At 37.2% G+C, this 24,617-nt stretch overlaps 1 protein-coding gene across 1 annotated transcript in view; it reads right to left on the bottom strand.

The window, feature by feature from the left end:
- Window positions 1-3,483: 3,483 nt before the first annotated feature.
- Window positions 3,484-24,617, bottom strand: part of TMC1 (transmembrane channel like 1) — a 195,530-nt gene continuing 174,396 nt past the window's right edge. The window contains 8 exon segments of the mRNA XM_043999157.1: window positions 3,484-3,586; window positions 7,773-7,824; window positions 7,926-7,958; window positions 7,960-8,005; window positions 10,618-10,679; window positions 10,681-10,725; window positions 10,727-10,748; window positions 18,553-18,792. Coding sequence (XP_043855092.1) covers window positions 3,564-3,586; window positions 7,773-7,824; window positions 7,926-7,958; window positions 7,960-8,005; window positions 10,618-10,679; window positions 10,681-10,725; window positions 10,727-10,748; window positions 18,553-18,792 — 523 coding nt within the window. The 3' untranslated portion in view covers window positions 3,484-3,563.

A 24,617-nucleotide genomic window follows, 5' to 3' on the forward strand; every position in this document is an offset into this window, starting at 1 on the left:
AATAGCTACTTAGTTTGTTACCATATCCAGCAAGATATTGATAAGGGTTTAGGCAAGTGCTCAGTATAGAGTTTAATGGTCTAAAAATCTCCTAAGTATCATTTTTGCAGGGTTTACATGCAAAGAATACATGGGTTTGCATGGGTTTACATGTGTGGCCTCCTAGAGGGGAAGTGACTCTGTTTTTGCCTTTCTTTGTCTTCCTAGAGTTCAGCAGCAGTGAATGACACATGGTAAAGGATCAATAAATGCTTCTTGACTCTCTCTACAAAATATCACATTTTATTCAGGTTCTGAGATTTGTTCAGCCAATCTCTGATCAATAGGCATCCTCTTTGTTTCCCTATAGGAAAATTGGAATGCATGTTTGGAAAAGTTTTCTTGTCTTTGATGTCCTTGGAGGCAAGGTGCCAAGTAGTGGGATCCATGGTTCAGTGGGCAGGGTCATTTGAATGACCTTTCTTACACAATCCCAAATGCTTTCTCCACAACTATCAAGAGTTTTTAGCTCCTCGAGGACCATGACAACAGCAAGTCTTTCTTTGCCCAGCTCCCCCAGCATGTCATTTCCCAAACATTATTATCATTTTTGCCAACTTGATTTGAAGTGAAAACCCTAGGGAGTTTGATTACCATGTCCCTTCCCATTGCAGAGGTAGTGAAAGATATAGGGCTTGTTCATGGCTGTCATTTCTTCTTTGGAAAACCATTTGTTTACACTAAAATTGGACAAGTCCCCTACTGAAGGGATAAGGGTGATATTGTCCTGTCAGTTTGTATTCATCCTTTTATAGCTCTTGAATAGGAGAGTTAGTCACTGAGAGAATGAATAAAGATTTTTTCCACCTGAGAGTTGTCTTTGCTGATGTAATGTAGATAAAGTGTCTTTTTCTTCTGTGATGGTCTCTAACCCTTGTTTGGTTGGAATTTTTCCCACAACCATATCATAAAAAGGAACTTATATTTTAGATGATGTTTGAATATCCCTTTCCTCTATTAAATGTAGCTATGCCCCAGAGATTATCATGATAAATTAGGTGTGTGGCTATTCTAAACGTACTTTGTGCCCAACTGCTTTACAGGATTTTTGCCACTTTTGGAGGACAAGGAATCTTTGCCACACTCATTTGTGTTCTTCAGTCCCTTCCATAATGGACTTGTGGGTTCACTTGTTTCTAAGGTCTTGGTTGTCCTCAGTTGCCTTTCCTTTTCCTTCTTTAACTGTAACTAAAGAATTTGATGAGCTCTGTTTATGATATAGTTTGTCATCTAGTAGTGGTATGTCCATTTGATCACTATTTTTCTTCTTTATTACCATTGAAAACTTCAGCAATCTGTTAATTGTTAAATCTTATGGATTTTTCTGCATCTTTGTAGTTTCCTGCCTGCCTCTCAACCACTTGTGACAAATTGGAGTTCCCCTTCTGCATACAGATCCCACAGATTCTCTCCTCGATCACTGTTCATGACCCTTCTCCCTTTTCCTGCCCCTCCTACTCAATTGAATACTTCTCATTATCATGGTAGGTCATCTTCTATTTCCCACGCAGTCAGAATGAGTGCCTTCTAGCCTTCTCTCCCTTATCATATTTTCTCTAGCCTTTATCAGAACTACTGGCCATAAAAATTGTTTCCCAGATTTCTGCATCCCTTCTAATTTTGGGTGCATTGCTTCTGTCTGTACAAAAACCTTTTAATTTAATGCAATCAAAATCATCCATTTGCATTTCATAATATTCTCTATCTCTTGTTTGGTCATATAACTGTTCTTCTTTCCAAAGAACTGAAGGAGACTATTCCTTCCTCCCTAATGTTACCTATGGTATCACTTTTATGTCTAAATCATGTACCCATTTTGACCTTATTTTAGTATAAGGTTTAAGATGTTGGTCTGTGCCTAATTTCCTGCCCATACTATGCTTCCAGTTTTCCCAGCAGTTTTTTGTCAAATACTGATTCCTATCCCAGAAGCTGGAGTCTTAGGGTTTATCAAACAGTTCATTACTAATGTCATTTACAACTGTGACTCCTGTGCCTAGACTATTCCATTGATCCTCCAACTCTATTTCTTTTCCGTTTGTTTGTTTTTGGTTTTTTTGTAGGGCAATGGGGTTAAGTGACTTGCCCAGGGTCACACAGCTGCTCCCAAAAGGTTGACATTTTAATCTATATAGCACAAATATAAAACAAATTATCTGTTCTAAAATGTGGTAATAAATATAAATAATCTCATTTAATTAAACAAGTACAGTACTAAAAGGTGTACATACTAAATTTTATACCTTTGGGGAATATAAAAGTTAGAAGATATGATCCCTGCTCTTGGGGAGTTCACATATCCTTCCAGAGAAAGTAAAGCATGCACAAAAGAGATTGTTTGAGATACAAAAAAACCATGTCCAACAACTTCAAATTATATACTAAAAATTGAAGAATAAGAGAGTAGATCAGAATGAACTGGGGTTACCTGGACAGGTTTCCTGGAGGATATAACTTTAGAGTTGGATATTAAAGGAGTTGTAAATCCATGACTTGGCAGGAATCAATAAATAATTTATAAGGGGGTGGCCAGAAAAAATTGGCTTGGCTGGAATACAGTTTCCATCTTGGAGAATGTAGAAAGACAAAAATGCAAAAAGCATTGGTCTCAATTTCCTTGAGTCAATTATTCAAAGTAAATTACTTTGGAAATCAATTATGATAATGAAGCAAACTCATAAAATAAGCCTTGTTTCTCTAAAAGTTATGCTCTTTCTCATTCATTAATATATATATTTTCAACATGAAGATGTGTATTAATATATATATATATAATATAGTATATTATATATATATATATACATCGTCATGTTAAAATATATATAGTATCTTAGCTTCCTGCTAGCAGGAACACTACAGCCTGTAGTATCAGTTATACCTTGGTACAAAACGAGTCTTTTTTTCCCTAAAATAGCTTCTCTAAGCTCTATGGTTTTCCTGTAGATAAGAAACATTCATCTGTGTAACACCATTGACCAGTCTCTTTTCACTTAACTGACTATTTTGACTATTTTGTCAGGAACCTGACAATAGAGCATAATTTTTTTTTTCATTTGAACTGGTGAGCTAGTGAATGAATCTACTATAAACTATTTAGTTAATATATGTGACACTTTGTGGGGGAAGGTGACACATCCCTGCAATTGCAAAAATTGCAGAGAGCAAATTTTTTAAAGAAGAATGTAAAAGAAGGGCATATGGCTGCATATTTAACAGAACTCCTAGGCAAATCACTGAGTCAATGTGTGGGGATTTCTTGATCATACCTTTTCAGGCTCTCATGTTCAGTAGAACTGACTGGGGAGATCTTACAGAGAAGAAATTAGGGCTGTAATCATTGGTACAGAAAAAAAGAATCACTGGAGGACTTTCTCTAAAAGAAAGTTGGAAATGTGCTTGACCTTGAAGGGCAGTGGGAAAAAGATTTTCAAACAACACGGAGCTACTTTGGACATTCAGACAACTCATTATTCTTCCTTTCCAAGGTCAAAAGTATTCCTGAGTCCCAGAGTTGTCTGTTAAGGTTACTGGCCACCTGCTGCAGCTGCTAAAACAAACACATGAAAAAAAGAAAATAAAAATTTAGTCCATCTGTGTAATTTAGAAGTACTTGAAATTTGTATTTTTACAACATACTACACACTGTCATTTACCATTTTATAACCTTATGGCAACTCTGCAGATAGGTGGGCAAACTGACTTTCTTTAACCTTTATTCTTTTTTAATAACTCTAGCATTTTAAAATGTTGTTTGATTTCTTTTGTGATAACTAAAGTGAAGTTTCAAAGGATCACAGAATTTAGGACTAGAAAGGATGTGAGAGCAATATGGAGTAGTGGCTAGAAAACCCTAGGAAAAGTCCTGGGTCCCTCATTAAAGAAATTCTCAACCTCTTGGTTTCATTTCCTTCAGCTATAAAGTGGTGATAATATTACTGTTGAAACGGGACATTGTAAGTATCAAAGAAGGATTTAAAATTATTAAGGACCATGTAGAAGATTGCTTCAGATTGTTAATAATGAAAGAATGCAATTAATACAATTGAGCTTCACATGAAATAGTGTTGGAAGAGAGCACACACACACACACACACACACACACACATGAGGTTGTGCTAGGCTAGGTCTAACCTGCTTGGTACATTGTTACATTTTTAGTGTGAGTATTTATTACTTCAGAAATAAAAAAACTCTATAAATCAGGTCTGCTTTATATTTTTTGTTGATTTGACCACACTTAAGGAAGTTTTAAAAATGCAAATTAAAACTTAAGTTTACATATAGTACACAAAAAAGAAAACACCCTTGTATTTACTCTATAAATATTGCTGTGGTAGGAGACTCAAGAATAAAATCATCACCAAACTGGAGACCTGGTGGCTAAATAATACCAATAATATTAATTGGCATTTATATGACTTCAAGATTTGCAAAGATTTGCAAAACATCGATTTTCTCATTTGAGCCTCCCAACACCCCTAAAACAGATACATTTGAGAGTGGAGCTGTGAATTTTTCCAAAATTCTGCAAAGCAATTTGAAATTATGGGGAAGGCAGTGACTAAAATTTCTATAATTTGGACCTGAAAATTCCGCTTGTAGACAAGAGGTGAAGGATAAAAAATACCAAAATATTAGAACTTTTTCTCCCCTAGTAGCAAAGAACTGGAAACAAAAGTAAGATAAAAGAATCTCTAACTTCCTAAATGTACATTGATTGGGGAGTGTCAAAAATAATACAGGTTAGTATGCTATATATATGAAATGATAAATATAATGAAACAGCATAGAAAGAATTATATGAATTGATGCAAAGTAAACAACCAAGGATAATAAACACGACTTGAACTTTGTAATTGGCAAAAATAATAACAGCAAAACAATCAAACTGAATACTGTGAGATTAAAATGCCTGAGGAAGAAAAATGAAAATTCTGCTCCCCCCCTTTTTTTGGAGAACTGGTCAGAATATGGGTGTAGAAAATATACATAATACAAAATTTGATTGATATGTTAGTTAATTTTGCAATACCATCCCCCCTTTTTGTTCTTTGTTATAATATATGGCTCTCTTGGAGGCTTGTCCCCCTCCAATATCCAAGGATATATTTGGAAATATAGGTGATATAAAAACCAAAGATCAATAAATATGTTTTAAAAAGTTCTTGTCTTAATTTGGTTTATTGTACTAATACTTTTTTTGGCAGGGCAAAAAAAACCTAACAGAAAAAAAAAACACTTAAACTTAGCCCTCAGGTTAAGGGTCACACAGCTAGTAAGTGTTAAGTGTCTGAGGCTGGATTTGAACTCAGGGCCTCCTGAATCCAGGACCAGTGCTTTATCCACTGTGCCACCTAGCTGTCCCTGTACTAATACTTCTTTTTTTTTTTTTAGCAACAAACATTTATTTTATTTTCTAGTTACATGTAAGGGTACTTTTCAACATTCATTTTCATAAGATTTAGAGTTCCAAATTTTTTCTCCCTCCCTCCCTTTCTTCTCTCCTCCACAAGATTGCAACCAGGTTATATATGTACAATCCACAAGTGTTCTTTTTATAGGGGTGTATAGTAAACTTCCTCATTAGTTCCTTGGGATTGTCTTGGATCATTGCATTGCTAAGAGTAGTAAGTCATTCACAATTGCTCATTGAAATATATTGCTGTCCACTATGCACAATGTCCTCCCGGCTCTCCTCACTTTACTATACACTGATGTTCATTAGTCTTTCCAGGATTTTCGGGGATCATCCTGTTTGTCATTTCCTGTAGCACAAGACCATTCACTACAATCATATAGCACAGCTTTTTCCATTATTCCTTAATTGATGGACATTCCCTTGATTCTCAATTCTGAGCCTCCACCAAGAGTTGTTATAAATATTTTTTGTACAATTTTCCCCCTTTTCTCTTTTTCATGATTACTATTGTTAACTGTTTCCTTTCCATCCTATTCCCTTCCCCATGATATCATTATTCTATTATCCATCTTCTAGTTAGTACTAAATCAGTTTGATAATTACTGCTTTATGGCATAATTTTAGGCCTGGAAGGCTTAATTCCAACTTTTTTATGCTTTACATTAAGATTTTAAATATTTTGTTATTTTATCTATTTCTATAAAATAGTTTGGTTGTTGGAGTACTAAATCTGTGATTTAACTATGTAGTAAAAAAATATGAAAGTTTTTTTAACAGTCTGTTAGGATAATTGAAAGACGCCAGTTTTTCTTTAAGGACCACCCTTTCTGGGAGGAGACCAATGGCATGAGCTACGCACGCCAGTGCGCCTGCTGCGCATGTCAGACTGCCTGCTATGCACTCGACTTCCGGGGTGCGAGCTGAAAAGGCAAGGAGAGAACGGAAGTGGGGCTTTTTTTTCTGCTCCGCTGGTCTCCTGGCTGCGCTGCAAAGACAGACTCGGACTGGAGTTTGACTTGGCCCGGCTCTCGGTTAACAGCACGCGCTTGACTCGGTCTCTCTCCCCAAAAGTGGCCTTCGGTTTTGGTGAGTTTTATACAGAATATAGACTAAGCCTAGACTTAAGACGATTTGTATTGTATTTCTATTTTCCTATCCTTCTAATCAACATCACCTTGTGACTACCATACAATAAAGGCTCTATCTAGAAAACCAGAAGCTTCTTCCATTTACTAGTCTGGGAGATAAATTAAGGGAAAAGTTAAGTAGGGGAGATTTATGATCTAATATCCAATTTTAATCTCACAACTATGTAATTTACTATGATGATTTTTATTCTATAGAAACAGTACAGGCATGGATATTGCTCACCCTTCCAGATATTTAAATAATATTGGTAATGTTTTACCTAAAACATTTAAAAAATAATTAGCTAAACAACACCCCCCCCAAATTTAATTTTTAATTTTTTTAAATTTAAGGAACATTTTGTAAATTATACAAGTAACTTAGTAGCTTGACTTTCAGAAATGTTTTTCATTTTTTATTTATTTTGAATAGGAAACCCTACATGCAGAGCATTGGGGAACCAGTTTAAAAAATGTGGTGTACCCCAAACTATAGCAATATAAACTCTTACCTTTAACAAGCTTTTCCTTCTACAGGTAAAAAACTTCTCCACTAAGAGCACAATTACTAGACACAGTCCAGTTTCTTCTTCTCTCCCTCCAAAAATGGCCTGGTGTCATGGAAGCTCCAACACATGCACCTGGTTTAACTTAACTTGTTTTCTTTTTCTTTCACTCAGTCTGATGGCATAGTCAGAATCCATCCACCTGGGGCCTAGCACAATTCCTCCAAAAGTGGGGAATGTAATATACTGTATATATCAAGTTAGTACGCTCAAAGGAGATTATGTAATAATGTTTAATATTATCAGCCATTTACATTCATTTATCATTTATATGTCATTGTGACTATGTATACTCTGGGTATGGTTTGGAATTATTGTATATGTTACAAGCATGTACTCTTGAATTTTGCTATTGCTATAAATGAGTCTCTAAGATTTTCCAAGTCAACCATCATGTCATTAGTAAATTGAGATGGTTTTGTTTCCTTTTTGCCTATCTTTATTAATTTCCCCTTCTTGTCTTATTGCTATTTTTAGCATTTCTAGCATAGCTATATAAACAAAGCTTCCTATTGCCACTTCTCTGACTACCATCACCTTGTTCTATATAGCTCCGAAATACCTCTTGGAAAGAAGAGAAAAATCTACTTACAAAACATGGTCACAAAAATTACTTCTAACCTGCTCTTGCAGCTGCCATTTTTTTGTTTCTCATTTTGTTCTCCTCGGCTTGCTGTGCAAAGAAAAGAAAATGAGAAAGAACACTTCAATATCTTAGTCTTTTCTATTATTTGAAAGTATAATATATAATATTTTCCTACAATGAATTCTTACCATCTTCATCTTCTTCTTTAACTCTAAGTTTCCAAGTTTTCTGTACCTTGCTAGCAGCATTGAGATAATAGATAGTCAAGCTAAAAGAAAAAGACAATAAGATATTTTATGTTTCCTTTCTCAATAATTTTTTAAAACTACATTTGACTCATAGAATCTGACAACAATGAAGAATCTTAATAATAAGGAGAAACTGAGGCCAAAAGAAGTGCTGGACTTCTTGTCCAAGATCACACAAATTATGGCAGAGCTCAAACTATGTCCTATGTTTGGGACTTCCTGACACTTTAACCACCTCCTAAGCCAGCTTACATCTCTTCTTCTTCTTCTTTTTTTTTTTTTTTGGTGAGGCAAGTCACTTAACCCCAATTGCCTCACCAAAGAGAGAGAGATAGAGAGAGAGAGAGAGAGAGAGAGAAGGTCTTGTCTGTCACTAACTTACTAGTCCATGGGAAAAATCACTGAATTACTATAGGCTTTCCTATTTTTTGTTAATTAACAGAATAGATGAGTAAAGATTCAACAAGTAACTTTAGGAAATCAAAAGTTAGTCAAGTAATCAAGAATATCCATTGAGTACCTAGGATGGGGCACAGGGGATAAGACATAAGAGAAATAATTCCTGCCCTCAAGGAGCTTCTATTATGGAAGGGGGAACAACAGACACATTATACAGAAGAAAAATTTTGATTTTTGGAGTGGAAGACATGGTAGGAATCAAAAAAGGTTTCATGTAGATGGCAGGTCTTCAGCTGAGCCCAGGGAGGTGGGTGGTGGTGGTGGTGGTGGTTGTGGGTGGTGGGTGTGATGAGACAACAAAAAATAAAGGATTTAAGAAGTGGTAGTAGGGAGGGGAGATAGTCTAGGTATTTAAGACAGTGCAAAGGCACAGAAATGGAGAGAGTGATGTCTGAGGAACAAACAAAAGGCCAATTTGGCTAGAATGGAAAAGGGAGTATTGTGTGATAAGACTGGAAATATGGGTGAGAGCTAGTTGTAGAAGGCTTTTTAATGCAAACAGAGGAATTAATATTTTTTCTAGAGGTAATGAGGAGGAATTGGAGTTAATTGAGTGACATAGGCCTACATTTTAGGAAAATTGTTTTGGCAGTGATTCTGTCAAACTCAAAAAGAAAAGTGAGTCACTAAACCATACATAAGAATTCCTATGGACTGCTATTTGACTCAGAAAATCACATATTAATATTATCTAAAATTATATATATATATAATACATCTACATATTTTATTTATTTGTTGAATACTTCCCATTTTAATCTAGGTGGGACATTTGAAAGTGTTTCCCCATGTTTGACACCTCTGGTTTAGAGAATGGATTGACACCTTATTTATTAGTATCTGGGGTGAATGACATTGAAGATTCACAACACTAAGATTGTGAACCTGGGTTATGACTTCAATAGAAACAGAGAAATTCAGAAGAGGATTGAGTGTAGGGTAAAAAATGAGTTCTATTTTGGACATGTTGAATTAGAGATGTGTACAATGATGTCTAATAGGCCGTTCAAAATATCCAATAGGCATTTATTCCATTGTTAATCTAACTTAATAATATTTTGATATTTACAGTCACTTTAATGGGCTTACAAAGTACTTTACACATTGCTTCACTTTATCCTCACAAACAATCCTGTGAAGTAAGTGCTATTATTCCCATTTACAAATGAGGAAACTGAGTCTAAGAGAGAGAATTTTTTGGTATTAGAAATCATGAAGTCTAATACTTAGGTTTCCAGATAGGAAGATGAATCTAAGGTCACACAGTCACATTCTCAATAGAAGAATAGAGGCGATCGTGTCCCAACTCCTTGAGGTTCAAAGAAGTTGACTAATTAGCTGTGATCACATAGTTAGAGTCAAAGGGAACATCTGAATCCAGATCTCCAAGACTCTATTCACTATACCAAGATGGCTTTCTGGTGGCACCGCCCTCCCATTTAGATATTATCAAACAAATGTTGTATGAAAAGTAGGTGACTTGTGAAGGTCCTTCCACCTCTGAAAGTTATGATTCTATGAACTCTTGCCATTTTTTTGTGTACTAAACGAATGATCTCCCCTCCCCAGTTTCAACCCCTTCATTCTGCAGTATTGGCAAGTCTATGCTTTGTTTTTATTTTTAAGTGTGAATGTCCTCAAGGGAGTAAGAGGAGGGAAGATCAAGTGTTAGCTCTTTTTGCAATTATGGGGAAGGAGTAGATGATATTTCCAAGAATCCTTCCAGTCTGTGATTTCTATTGTTATAAACAAGCATTTATGTGTGCCCGGCTGAGTGCAAGTGCTTATGCTTGTTGACCTCTAAGGCCTTCAGCACTGAAAAATGGCCTTGGATCATGTTTGTTTCTTCAATGCCTTCTACTGTATGAGTCAAATACCCTGATTAGACTTATCATTATATCCTGCCCTTATTATTTTGGCCAGTTGGCAACAAATTATTTAATCCTGAAATGGTGAAACAAGATGTGGGGAAGCCTGAATCGCAACCAATAGGATCAAGATAAGGCTCATGAATTTCAGCCCCTCACCACAAGTATCAGTCCTGAAATAGTTTGGTTTCAGTAAGACCTTTGGAAATCTGAGGATGTAGGAAAAGTAGAGAAGTGAAAAGAAAGGGGTAGTGATGGGAGAAGAGATGAGAGTTACAAGGCTTTTTCTCTAAGCATATGTATACATACACCAGATCAAAATGACAGCAATGACAAGTCCAGGGTTAGAGAGCTGTCTTAATATTTTTTGCCAACCAGCTGGGGAAATCATGCTCCAGAGTTTCACCAATGACTTTCAAACATTCTGTTTTTGCCACTGAAAAACAGGAAAGGATAGTTGAGAACACAACTAACTTTTGTGGTTTTTACAGTTTGCAATGCTTTATATGTCATCTTAATCTAGCAACAGCCTTACAAGATAAATTCAATAGCCATTATTATATTTATTTTATATAATATTATTAACTGGGCTCAGGAATATAAAATGATTTATCAAAGGACACACAGCTTCAAGCATCAGAGTCAAAATTCAAACCTAATCATGTCCTAATCAGTGCTTCTCACTGAGATGAAGTGCCAAATTGCCAACCTTTATTGAGAAATAAAACATATCAACATCCCTCTCTCTCTCCACTGCTCAGTTCCTTTTTCCCTTTCCCTCCCTTCTCCCTCTTCCTTCTTCCTCTTTACCTCCTCTTCCCTCTTCCCTTCCCTTCTCTCATACTCACAGATGCCCTCATGGGCACACGCATGTGTGCATGTGTGTACACATGCAGACTTCCCTTCAATCTCTCAATGGCTTCCTTTCAATGCCTATAACCATATTCATATCTCCCCTATTCTGAGGAATATTAATATCAACAACAAAACACTACCACAATTAAAACTAATCTTTTCTTTGATCCCCCTCAAGCTATTACTGTGTCTCTGCTTCCCTTCCCTGCTAAACTTCTAAAAAGAGTGATTTTCACTTATGGGTTCTATTTCCTCAGCATCAAATAACTTTACAACCCTAAAATCCAAGAAGTGGTCTTCTTCTTCTTTTTTTGGTGGGGTGGGGTGGGGTGAGGTGAAGCAATTGGGATTAAGTGACTTGCCCAGGGTTACACAGCTAGTAAGTATTAAGGGTCTGAGGCCGGATTTGAACTCAGGTCCTCCTGAATCCAGGACTGGTGCTCTATCCACTGTGCCACCTAACTGCCCCAAGAAGTGGTCTTCTTAAAACACATAGAATAATAATCTTATATGAAAAGTCTTTAAATTTTGCAGCTGAAATTATTTCCTCCCTCTATAAAATGTCCTTAAAGCATTTTACCTGGGAACTCTATTTTCCCCTTCAAGACATTTTTACTTTGTAGTCAAGTTATTTTGTAAAAGTTTTATCCACTCGCAAGATCCCAGGAGGTTAGGGATTATGAGGATTTTTTCCATAAGGCAAATATAATAATTATTTGGCTATACTCTATAAAATCTGAAGATTAATTTGTCAGTCTGCTAAAATTGATTCATATCCTGAGAATAGTTAAATTTTCTCTTATTTCACATAGTTTTCTTTATAGGCGAGGCCTACAGTTTTGACCAAAGAAATAAACATTAGCAATAATTTAACAAAATGCACACTGGAAATAATCTCAAAATCCCAATCAGCCAATAATTTTAATATCATTGTTCAAATAAGCAAACAACTGAAAATTATTTTCTTTTTTTTTAGCTTCCTCTTTTCACTTTCACAGCCTGATGAACAACAAAGTGATGCAAAGTAGAGAAGTGAAGAAGTATAGAATGGAATTGAAAGAGTTTTGGCTTTGAGTAAGAGATTGTTATTATTCAATCAGTTTTGTATTTGTGACCCCAAAATACTGGAGTGGTTTGCCATTTCCTTCTCTAGCTCATTTTATAGATGAGAAAACTGAGGCAAAGTGGGTTAAGTGTCTGAGACCAGATTGAACTCAGGAAGATGAATCTTCCTCACTAAAGGCTTCAAATGCTTTCTCTGACACTTATTTCCTGTGCAACCTTGTACAACTCATTTAAATTCGCTGGACCTCTAAGCTCCCTTCAGCTCTAAATCTAAGATCCTAAGAAATGTCTGATAATACATGAACTAGAAAATCAACTCCTAAATAATTAAGATTAACTTTAATTTTGCCTTATCCTAACATATAAATCTTTTACAATGTAGGTTGAATTTATGAAATCCTAGACTTTGTGTCACATTACTGTTTTTATAGTCCATATTGATTTTGCAATGAAAAGCTATTATTCCCTAGAAAGACATTGGTGTAAGTTCTTTTATACATGTCATGGACTATTTAATATAAAGGACTTAATGCTTTAAAACAAAAAATACTAAAAAAAATTCTCAGCCATAAAGTCCTAATACCTCAAAGATACAGAATTGCTCTGTCATCTGGAACTAAATGTTGCTTTTGCCTGGATGCTACCCATGAGAATACAGAAAAAACTTACAAGTCAGATTTCTTTCCAGGCAACAGTGATTTTTTTTGTCAGAGTACTTGACTTTCCTTCTTCTCCTTCCTTCCTTCCTTCCTTCCTTCCTTCCTTCCTTCCTTCCTTCCTTCCTTCCTTCCTTCCTTCCTTCCTTCCTTCCTTCCTTCTCTTCCTTCCTTCCTTCCTTCCTTCCTTTTTTCCTTCCTTCCTTCCTTATAATAAACATTTTATTTAAAGTTATGAGTCCCAAATTCTTTCCCTCCCTCTGCTCCCTCCCTGATTCAGTAAGCATAAGATATAGGTTATACATGTGTAACATTATAAAACATTACCATAGTAGTCATTTTGTACAAGAAAAATAAAGAAAAAATGAAAGAAATAAAGTTTGTATTCAATCAATAGCAGTTCTTTCTTTGGAGGTAGATAGTATCTTCATTATTAGTCCTTTGGGATTGTCTTGGATAATTGTATCACAGTTCTTCATCAAACAATGTTCGTATAAGTCTTTCTGAAATCATCCTGCTTGTCATTTCTTATAGCACAATAATATTCCCATCAAAATCATATACCACAGCTTGTTTAGCCATTCCCTCATTCTTCTGATTTTAATACTTAACCACCACAAAAGAGCTGCTATAACTATTTTTTGTACAAATAGGTCTTTTACTCTTTTTGGGGGGATGTCTTTGGGATATAAACCTAGCAGTGGTATTGCTGGGTCAAAGGGTATGCAATAGTTTTATAGTCCTTTGGGCATAGTTCCAAATTGCTCTCCAGAATGGTTGGATCCATTCACAACTCCACCAATAGTGGATTAGCATTCCAGTTTCCCACATCCCCCCCAACATCCTTTTTTTATTAGTCAATCAGAATTATTTTTAATTTGCCATTTCTCTGATCAGTAGTAGTGCTTTAGAGCTTTTTTCATGACTATAGAGAGTTTTAATTTATTTATTTTATTTATTTAATTTAATTTATTTCTCTGAAAACTGCCTGTTCATATCCTTTGACCATTTATCATTGGGGAATTACTTGTATTTTTATAAATTTGACTCAATTCTCTATATATTTGAGGAATGAGGCCCTTATCAGTGATACATGTTACAAAAATTCTTTCCAGGTTTTCGTCTTTCTTTATAATTTTGGTTACATTGGTTTTGTTTGTGCAAAAGCTTTTTAATTTTATTTAGTCAAAGTCATTTATTTTACATCTTGTAATGCTCTCTCTCTTTGGTCCTAAATTCTGACAGATAAACAATTCTGTGCTCTTTTATTGCTTATGGTATTTTATTTGTAAATCATGTATCCATTTTGACCTTATTTTAGTATATAGTGTGAGATGTTGGTCTATACCAAGTTTCTCAGGCAATAGTGATTTGAGAAAAAGAAATCAGCCATGTGCTGATGGGGCAGAATGGAAGAACTCTAGTCACTTCAGGATTCCCTTTACTTATTCAAAAATGGCTTGCTACTGGGAACACAGTGGTGTTTCTAATTCAATGTGATGCTTCTTCTAAGTATTCACATCTATCATGAAGGAAAGCCAGAAAAAGATTGACAGAAGTCATTACCTTCTTCCTCTAGAGTCATCAAGGTCACATAGTGCATAGTACTACTGGATTTGGAATCAAGAGGTCTGAGTTTCACTTCTGCCTGAGCTGTTGGCAACTTAGTCACCTAACCTCTCTCAGATTCATTTTGCCTTATCTATAAATGAGAATAATGAATTCTTCTTATTATTATTTAGCTCTCATATAACCTAGGGATATGGTATGTGGGTAGAAGAAGAATAACATCATATAATCCTTGCCCACCTGGGTGGTATGGTGAATAAAACAGAAAACCTGGAGTAAGGAAGACCTGAGTTTAAATCCAGCTTCAGACACTTATGTGTGACCTTGGGCAAGACATCTGTCTACCATAATATCCTCATTTATAAAATAAACCCTTAGGTATGAGATAATGCTTCTAATATAATAATGAGATAATACTTCAGATGAAATAATACTTCTAAAGTTTTTGTAAATATTAAAGTACTATAAATTACTAACTCTTTATTATTAGCTAACCAGAGTGTCCTCTACGCATGGTGGAGAATAGCATAGGGGATGCAGTTCTTTCTAGATTTTTCTAGGTTTCTAGGTTTCTCTTTATTTGACCTAGAAAAAGGTTGTAAAGTTTCCAAGTGATAGAAAACTGCCAAAACATCTAAAAAAACACTGTGTCCTAACACCTCCCTTTAACTATCTTAACCAAGTAAGTCAGTGTACTCATCATTGGACTGTAGTTCTATACACATCTTTTATTTATTTATTTTTTAGTGAGGCAATTGGGGTTAAGTGACTTGCCCAGGGTCACACAGCTAGTAAGTGTTAAGTGTCTGAGGCCGGATTTGAACTCAGGTACTCCTGACTCCAGGGCCGGTGCTCTATGCACTGCGCCACCTAGCTGCCCCTATACTCGTCTTTTAACAGAGTAGAGTAGTAAGGATCATTTTCTGGCTTCCCTGCCTACTCTGGTCAGATCTTCCAAAATCAAATTAGATCTGTTCACTTTACTCTACCAAATCACAAATTGGTCTACCACTCAAAAAGTAATCAATCTGGAACTGGGAAAAGAGGAGGGGAAAGTTTTCCCTTAGACTGACAGTTCTATTATTTACCAGTTCTATTAAAATATCTCACTTCCTAAAATTTATATTCATTCTTATCAAAAAGCAAGTTCATCAGATGACCTCCACAGAGTAGGCCAAAAAAATTTACCAAGATCACAAAAGAATCATAGAATGTTAGAGTTAGAAGATACCTTAGAAACCATCTAGTTCCACTTTTCAAAAATTCCTGATAGACATCCAGACTTCTTTGGAAGACTTCTGATAATAAGAAATTAACTATACCCTGAGGCAGGGAAATGGAATCATTTTGGGATAACTCTAATCATCTCCTGGACATTATTCCTTTTAATGTGCTTGAAGATCACCAAACTACTGACAATGTTTTCCAGAATGGCAAACTGTGGTTGTTTCCCCAAATCTAATTCCCCACTCCCCATATATTTCTTGGGGAAAAATTTACCTTTTTCTAACTGTGAAGCCAAACCACAAAGTCGAGAAATTAATAATGTAGAAATGTTAGCTTGCATAAAGGTGATGAGCTTGAAAGAAAAAAGACTACTTAACAAAGGAACCAGTGAGCAGGTGAGACTACCATACATACACAAGATGCTCAAATTGGAAAAAAAGAAGGAAGGAAGGAAGGAAGCTCAGGAGAAAAACAGTATGGATATACAGATTTAGCATAGACTTCATATAGGAGCTCCATAGTAGTGCATGAGATGTGATTAGATTAGATTAGCTCATGTGAGTGATTAGAGGGAGACTAGAAGTCTGTGTCTTTTAAAATATTGGGGACTAGCCTTTTTATGTCTAAATTATTGGGGAACTAGTCCCAAGACAAAATCATAGTATTTGGCCACAAATAGGTTGTTAGTCAAACAAGTCAGAGGAGAACAAGAAGAGAGTAATGTCCTGAAAACCCAAGGAAAAAAGGAGGGAGTAATCAGTGGTGGAAGACCAAGAGCTATCAGATTTCGTGAAGGTTTCATGAAGATAGAAGCCAGATTGTAAGGTATTGAGAAATAAATGTGAAGTGAAAAAATGAAAATGAGTGTAGACTTTTTTCCCCAAGATATTTAAACAGGAGAAAAGATAAAATGTTAGACATAAACCTTAAATGAAGGTTTGTTTTATTTAGGGGAAGTAGGGGAAGTACAATACTTCACAGGGGTTGTTGTTCAAATCAAAACAGAGAATATATTTAAAGTACTTTGTAAACTTTAAATTGAAAATTAGAGAGGGTGGAATGCATATGAGAATACTTCAATATTCTAGGACACCCTTGTACACCATTGAGATTTCAAGCACAGGGCAGCTAGGTGGCGCAGTGGATAAAGCACTAGCCCTGGAGTCAGGAGGACCTGAGTTCAAATCCAGCCTCAGACACTTAACACATACTAGCTGTGTGACCCTGGGCAAGTCACTTAACCTTGATCTGACTCACTCATGGCCCAGCCAAAGAAAAAAAAAAAGAAAAGAGATTTCAAGCACAAATATAATTGCCTAGAAAAAATTTTATATACAATTTAATTTTATCCTTTTAGTAAACCTCTGAAGTAAATGAGGAAACTGAGGCCCAAGGAACTGAATGGCACACAGCTAGTAACTGATAGAATGAACCCTCTGACTCTAAAACCTGTGACCTTTTCATTCCCAGGGAACCTTATCATGCAAAAAAGGTCACTTGGGTTAGCCCCACCTCTCTAAGAGAAATGGAGAAGCGATTTTAAAAGATCTTGGATTGAGATTACAAAATCCCACAGTTTCTTAATACTAGATTATGGTCTAAGGCTGCAATTTAATATTTAGGCCTCCAGATGTCACTCTCTGTATTATTTATGACAGCCCACTTGAGAAATGGAACTCATTACTCAGCATCACTTGCTTGGATCCACAGAGACCCAAACTAGTTGGGTTACTTATGAGGGGACAACTGTTTTCCATTTATTAAAGTCATTACTTTCAGTTTGCAGATTTGAATCATTATGACTATGGAAAGAACACTATAATCATTTTTATCCACAGGGTTCATTTGATAACCCCAATTCACTATCGAAGGGTGACCTATCAAGTGAATGCTAATCAGTGACTAGCTTTCTCATTACTCAGAGACTCTGATTTGTGGTATCCCTCACTTCTAATACAGCTTTAGGGAATTCACTGGCCCTGCCCAAAATATAAATTTACTCACTCACTGGATCAATTATTGAGGAGTTTGGATCAATTATAGAGAGGAGAACATAATAACAATCTTCAAATTAGGCAGGAATTCTTATTTATGCCTTCTCTGATTACTGACACCAAAAGTTTACAATTGGCAACTGGGAAACATGGGAAAAAATCTGTGTCATTCTCCTTCCCCATCCTCCCCTCAGATTCATAAAGATTTCAAAAGGGCTAAAGTGATGAGGCCAAATATGAATTTAATATAGATAAAGTTCAGTAACATTCCTCCAAAACTCAAAAGTCTCCCATCTCCATGCCTTTGCAATGAGATCTGAATGCATCCTCACTTCAGCCTCTTAGAATGCCTATTTTCAATTCTCTCTCTCTCTCTCTCTCTCTCCCCGCCCCTTTCATTTTGTTCACAAATGTGCAGTCCCATTTTTATTATCTGTCACAATGGTACACATTCTAAAGGATAATAGGCTTTTATTGGGTGAACTCTGGGATACCTGTACTTTCTGTATTTCTGGATGCAGAGAAGGAGCACCTAGCGTGCTAACCCTGAAAAATCTGCCTGGTGGCAAGGGATTTGGGTAATGTGCCCTAAGAAGATAACCCAGACTTTATCATGCCACTAATTCCCTCCTTTGCTCTTTGAATTGGAAATGTCTCTGCTCCACTATTCACAGTTCTCTCAGGGAGAGATTTAGACTAGGAGCAGTTAAAGAATTTGTTAGGTATGGCTCCCTCAGTGAGCCCACAGGTAGACCTGGCATTAGATCTCACTGTCTCTGGATTTTATTGAGTTTAGTTCATTCTCAAGAATTTTGCTTTGATAGGAGGCAAGCATCATTCTCAGTAAGAGCAGTGACTTTCAAAAGTAAAGTACCTGAATGGGCCACAGTCAAAAGATGGTGGGAAGGAGACAATCATATACAGCACTGGCATTGTAGAGAGGAAGAGAATAAGCAGAAGCATAGCCAAGTAAAAATTATTAGATTTGGAGGCTTTGAAGACCCTGGCCTCAGGAACATTGCAACACATCACAGCCCAGCACTGAAAGTACATGGATGTATGCAGACGGAGTATGTTGATAGCTGGGAGGCAAGGAGCATAAAAAGATCCCATCCTAGAAACAAACAAACAAAGGAACATTTCTCAATTTTGGAGTCTGATTCCCACATTAAAGCCACAAGACCCCATTTTATATCACCCTCCTGTAAGGAAAAGTGAAATTGTACACCCATTTCAGCCATATTTTAATAAATCTAACAGTTGGCCTTGTCTATCTTCTCTATATATTAAAAACCCAAATATGGTTTATATTATTTAGTGGTTTAGTAAATTTTTACTCCAAAATATCTTTGTATATGCTATCAGAAAAGGCTTTTGTAATCAAGATAATTAACCAACATTTCCTATAATCATTAATGTTTTTTTCTCTCTTCTTTATGAATTTAAAATAGATCTTAACTTTCCCCTCATAGATCACTGAATATTAGAGGCAGAAGGGATTTTGAAATCAGTACTAAAAGGATTTATTAACCATTAATCAACGATTAAGGAATCATAGCCTACTCCCAACACAAGGAAACCAAGGACTTGGTATCCTCATTTATTAAAAATAAAAAAAATATATAATATATATTAAATATATATATATATTAAAAATAATATCTTGACTTTAGATAAGCACCTTTCTTCCAAAAAGCTCAAAGTATGGATCAATTTATCATATTTTCATCATTCCTTTTCCTCACAGGACAGCAGGGAGGGGCAGCTATCATTACTCTATAGCTGGGAAACTAAGGTACAAAAGATTAAATGAATGAAGAATGTTCACAAAGAATAAATGATGAAGTCACATTTGGAACCTAAGCCTTCTAACTCTCAAAGATTGCTGCTAACCAGTTAGACAATAGAGATGTATAACTAATGAAATAGGCCAATCAAATTCACTGAAAAGTCCTTTCTGATTGCAAATATATAGGTATAATTGCTTGCTAATCATTTCATCTCTATCATCACAACTTCTGGACTGTTCTCATAAATGTTATTTCAATAGCATTAAGTATTCAACCAACTCATCACCTCTGACATCAGTAACTGAATCTTTCACCTCACAAACTGAACTGAAAACAAAATCCCTAGAGCCTTTTGTTTCTTCCTTTGGAACATTGCCAAAACTGTCCCTTCCCCTTTCTGCTTCAGAAATCACCAGTGGTATTGAATGTCTCTTAGAAAGGTTAGTTTTGCTGTGTTCACATACATAACTCCCTACTGACATCCAGGGGAGTTAGGGAAAAAAAGATGTGAGCAAAGGACTTAGCCAAGTCTAAAAGGAACAAGCCATTTTGCTTTTGGATCTCTAAAACATAGCTCAAACTTTTTTTTCCCCAACAAATATTTATTTTATTTTTTTCCAGTTACATGTAAGGGTAGTTTTCAACATTCATTTTCATAAGATTTAGAGTTCCAAATTTTTCTCCCTCCCTCCCTCCCTTTCCTACCCCCTCCACAAGATCCCAATCAGGTTGAGCAACAAGTGCTCTTTTTATCAGTTCTTTCTTGGGGTGGATAGTAAGCTTCCTCATTAGTCGCTTGGGATTGTCTGGATCATTGCACTGATGAGAGTAGTTAAGTCATTCACAATTACTCATAGAACAATTCTGCTGTCACTACCCACAATGTCCTCCCAGCTCTGCTCACTTCAGTATACATCAGTTCATGAGTCTTTCCAGGTTTTGCTGGGATCATCCTCTTTGTCATTTCCTGTAGCACAAGACCATTCCACCACAATCATATACCACAGCTTCTTCCATCATCCTCAATTGATGGACATTCCCTTGATTCTCAATTCTTAGCCCCCATAAAGAGTTGCTATAATGTTTTTTGTATAATTTTCCCCCTTTTCTTTTTTTCATGATTACTATTGTTAACTATTTTCCTTCCATCCTATTACCTCCCCCATGATATTTATTATATTTTCCATCTTCTTTCATCCTATCCCTCTTCAAAAGGGATTTGGTTCTGTCTGTCCCCTCCCCCAATCTGCCCTTCCTTCTTTTGCTCCTCTCTCTTTATCTCCTTCCCCTCCTATCTTCCTGCAGGGTTAGAGAGATTACTCCACCCAATTGAGTGTATACATTATTCCCTCCTTGAGCCAATTCTAATGAGATTGAGGTCTTTGAGCCAATTCTGATGAGTGTTAGGCTCATTAACTGCCCAGATTAAACAGATTACTCCACCCAATGGAGTGTATATGTTATTCCCTCCTTAAGCCAACTCTGATGAGTTTAAGGTCTTTGAGCCAATTCTGATGAGTGTAAAATTCATTTACTGCCCTGTTCCTCCCCCATCTCTTCCCCCACTCCATAAATCTTTTCCTGTTTCTTTCATGTAAGATTTCACCTCTGCCCTTCCCTCTCCCCCAGTGCATTCCCCTTACCCCACAATTTAAACCTAAAGATGTCCTCATGGGGCAGCTAGGTGACACAGTGGACAAAGCATCCACCGTGGACCCAGGGGCATCCCAGCCAAAACCTGGCCTCAGACACAAGACAGTCGCCCACTGTACGACCCCACGTATGTCCCCCCAACTGCAATTTTTTTATGGTTCTCTAGGGTCTTGTATTTGAAAGTCAAATTTTCCATTCAGTTCAGGTCTTTTCATTATGAATACCTGAAAGTCCTCTTTTTCATTAAAGTCCCATTTTTTCCTCTGAAAGATTATGCTCAGTTTTGCTGGGTAGGTGATTCTTGGTTGTAATCCCAATTCCTTTGGCCCTCTGGAATATCATATCCCATGACCTTCAGTCCTTTAATGTAGAAGCTGCTAGATCTTGTGCTATCCTGACTGGGGCTCCACTGTGCTTGAATTCTTTCTTTTTGGCAGCTTGCAATATTTTCTCCTTGACCTGAGAGCTCTGGAATTTGGCTATAATATTCCTAGGAGTTTTCCTTTTGGGATCTCTTTCAGGAGGTGATCAGTGGATTCTTTCAATGTCTTTTTAGCTTCTGCTTCTAGAATATCAGGGCAATTTTCCCTGACAATTTCTTGGAATATGATGTGTAAGCTCTTTCCTTGATCATGGTTTTCAGGTAGACCAGTAATTTTCAAATTATCTTTCCTGGACCTATTTTCCAGGTCAGCAGTTTTTCCCAGAAGATATTTCACATTGCCCTCTATTTTTTATCATTTGGATTTGCTTTATTGTGTCTTGGTTTCTCATAAAGTCACTGGCTTCCATTTGTTCAATCCTCATTCTTAGGCAATTATTTTCATCAGAGAGCTTTTGTACCTCCTTTTCCATTTGGCCAATTTGGCTTTTCAAGCTGTTGACTTTTTTCTCATGTCTTTCCTGCATCACCCTCATTTCTCTTTCCATTTTTTCCTCTACCTCTCTAACTTTATCTTCAAAGTCCTTTTTGAGCCCCTCTATGGCCTGATACCAATTCATATTTTTCTTGGAAGCTTTAGATATAGGGGCCCTGATGTTGACATCTTCCTCTGAGGGTGCACCTGAATCTCCCTTGTCACCGAAGAAACTTTCTATGGTCCTCACCTTTCTCTGTCTGCTCATCTTGCCTTTCTTTTACTTGACTTTTAGCCCCTTAAAGTGGGGCACTATTTCCAGGGTGGAGTATCCCAAGCTTCAGAAGTCCCAGGTGCTATGATTTAAGGAGAATCAGGTTCCTCACTCACCTGGCCTGTTCCCTGGTCTGTAGATTACACCAGACCAACTCCAACTTGCTAATCAACCAGCTTTGTGTATTGTGGTTGTCAGCTCTGATGAGCCTGTGCCCCTCCACCACCTGGGCCACTGCTACTCAAGCCTACCTCCTGGTTCCCAGCAGGGGTGTAAAATCCAAATTCTGCCTCAGCATCAGCATAGACTCCTGTAGTCTCCCCCCCTGCCAAGGGCTCAGCCCTCTCACCAGACTGTGAGCTTAGTTCCAGATGACACTGGTACTTCAGCTGATTCAGAGGCTCTGGGGGTCTCTTTCTCTTGATGAGGCCTTCCTGGGACTGGATCTGTGTCAGGGTGACTATGGGATTGGGCTCCACTCCTGTCTCAGCATAGCAGCTCCCTCCTTCTGACCTTCCAAGCTGTTCTTGGTTAGAAGATGATTTCAGCACATTCTTCTGTGAGTTTTGCTGCTCCAGGCATTATTTCAATGTTTGTTGGAGTGATCGTGTCATGAATTTGAGGGCTCTCTCCAGACCAAAAATAGCTCAAACTCTTTAAAAGGCAGTACAGTTGCTTTTCAAAGCATTGCTAATGTTTACTGCTTTGGAAATTTATTTTGATTTAGGGACGCTGCCTTTGGGCTGAGATTAAAAAGCCTTAGGTGGAGCAGTTAGGTGCTGCAGTCAATAAAGCGCCGGCCCTGGATTCAGGAGTACCTGAGTTCAAATCCAGCCTCAGACACTTAATACTTACTAGCTGTGTGACCCTGGGCAAGTCACTTAACCCCCACTGCCCCACAAAAAAAAAAAAAAGCCTTAGGCTCTCAGGGGGTTTTTTCTGTGTGAGGGGCTCATACCCCTCCCCTCCTCTTCAGCTGAGCCAAGAAAGCCCCAATGGGGATTTTCAGGATGCCAGGTCAGACAGCTTGGGGAAAGAAAAAAAAAAGGCTCAGCTCCCTCCACCCTGAGAGGATCTATTTCAGAGATCCCAGGCCCCTGCCAAGGTCCCAGGTGCGCAGCGGGGTACAGACCCCTGGGTGTGGTCGAGCCTCCCCGCTGAGTCCTAGTGTGGGCAGTGGATTAGTTTGGCATGTGTTTGGGGCGCAGGGAGCCCAGAGGTTTGAGTGGAGAGAAGGAAGATATAAATATACTGGGGGAGTTAGACAGTAAGGGAGGGCGGACTGACAGAGCAGACAGACAGAACAGGAGGCGAGACGGGAAGATTAGGAGAAGAGAATGACTCTGAGAAAGAGAGGAGGCCAGGGAGAGGGGGGGTACTGGGGGGGGAAACGCTGGAGCACTAGGAGAACGCTAGTAGGGTCCATTGGTATGCAGGAGGAGCTAAAGAATTTCCAGGCCGCGTCGGGTGGAAAGGAGATGTCCCAGAAAGCAGTCAGGTTGTACATTTTATTTCCCTGTATTTTTATGTTTAAATTGTATCTCATAAATAAACTCTGTTTTGATTATTTAGTTAAGAGGTTTCTTAATTTTTGTTTATCAATTTGGGAGCAGTGTGGAGAAACTTTTTAAATGGTCCATATTAAATTAATAGCAGTCAGATAGCCAATGAGTTGAAAGTCCCCAGATTAGTCAACAGTGAGATTAGGCCCCTAGATTAGTCCCCCCAAATTAGCCCTAGCCAGTTAAAATATTTTTATACTGCCTATCTAGAATCCCCACCTGTTATCTAAAAGATAGTTATCTAAGAATGTCAGGCACAATTGTGAGAGAATTGGAGTAACCCCATGACAGAAGAAGGTCTGGCTGTGGTTTCATTGTAAAGAATTTTGGGTTAATTAATCCAGAGACAATACAATCAGGACAGGCAGCTATTTTGAAAGCTTTCCAGACAACAAAATCTGATTTCTAGTCCAAGTCAATCTGTTGTCTTAACCCAGAAAGTAGCCTATAGATGTGCCTCACATGCATGTACTGAGTCAGCCTTATCAACTGAGTTGGATCTTCTATCAGCTAGACATTTAAAAAAAATTATCAGTAGGCATTTTAAAAATTACCTGACTAGCATTTTTAAAAATTACCTAAGGACTGAGGATATCCAAAATGCTTCATGGTTACTCCCTTTCCTACCTTTGGCTTAAAACAATCCCAAGTAGATTCTTGGTTTCCTCTTTCTATCAAGGAAGCAGTCATGATGTGGAATATGCAAGTCACTTCTTTTGATATCACTTCAAGCATTCAAGCACTGCTACTTCTAACAATTTAGAAAGCTAAAGTTTAAAAAATGCATTTTCCTTTAAAATGGA

Source organism: Dromiciops gliroides, chromosome 1, assembly GCF_019393635.1.
Source record: "Dromiciops gliroides isolate mDroGli1 chromosome 1, mDroGli1.pri, whole genome shotgun sequence".
Taxonomy (NCBI): domain Eukaryota; kingdom Metazoa; phylum Chordata; class Mammalia; order Microbiotheria; family Microbiotheriidae; genus Dromiciops; species Dromiciops gliroides.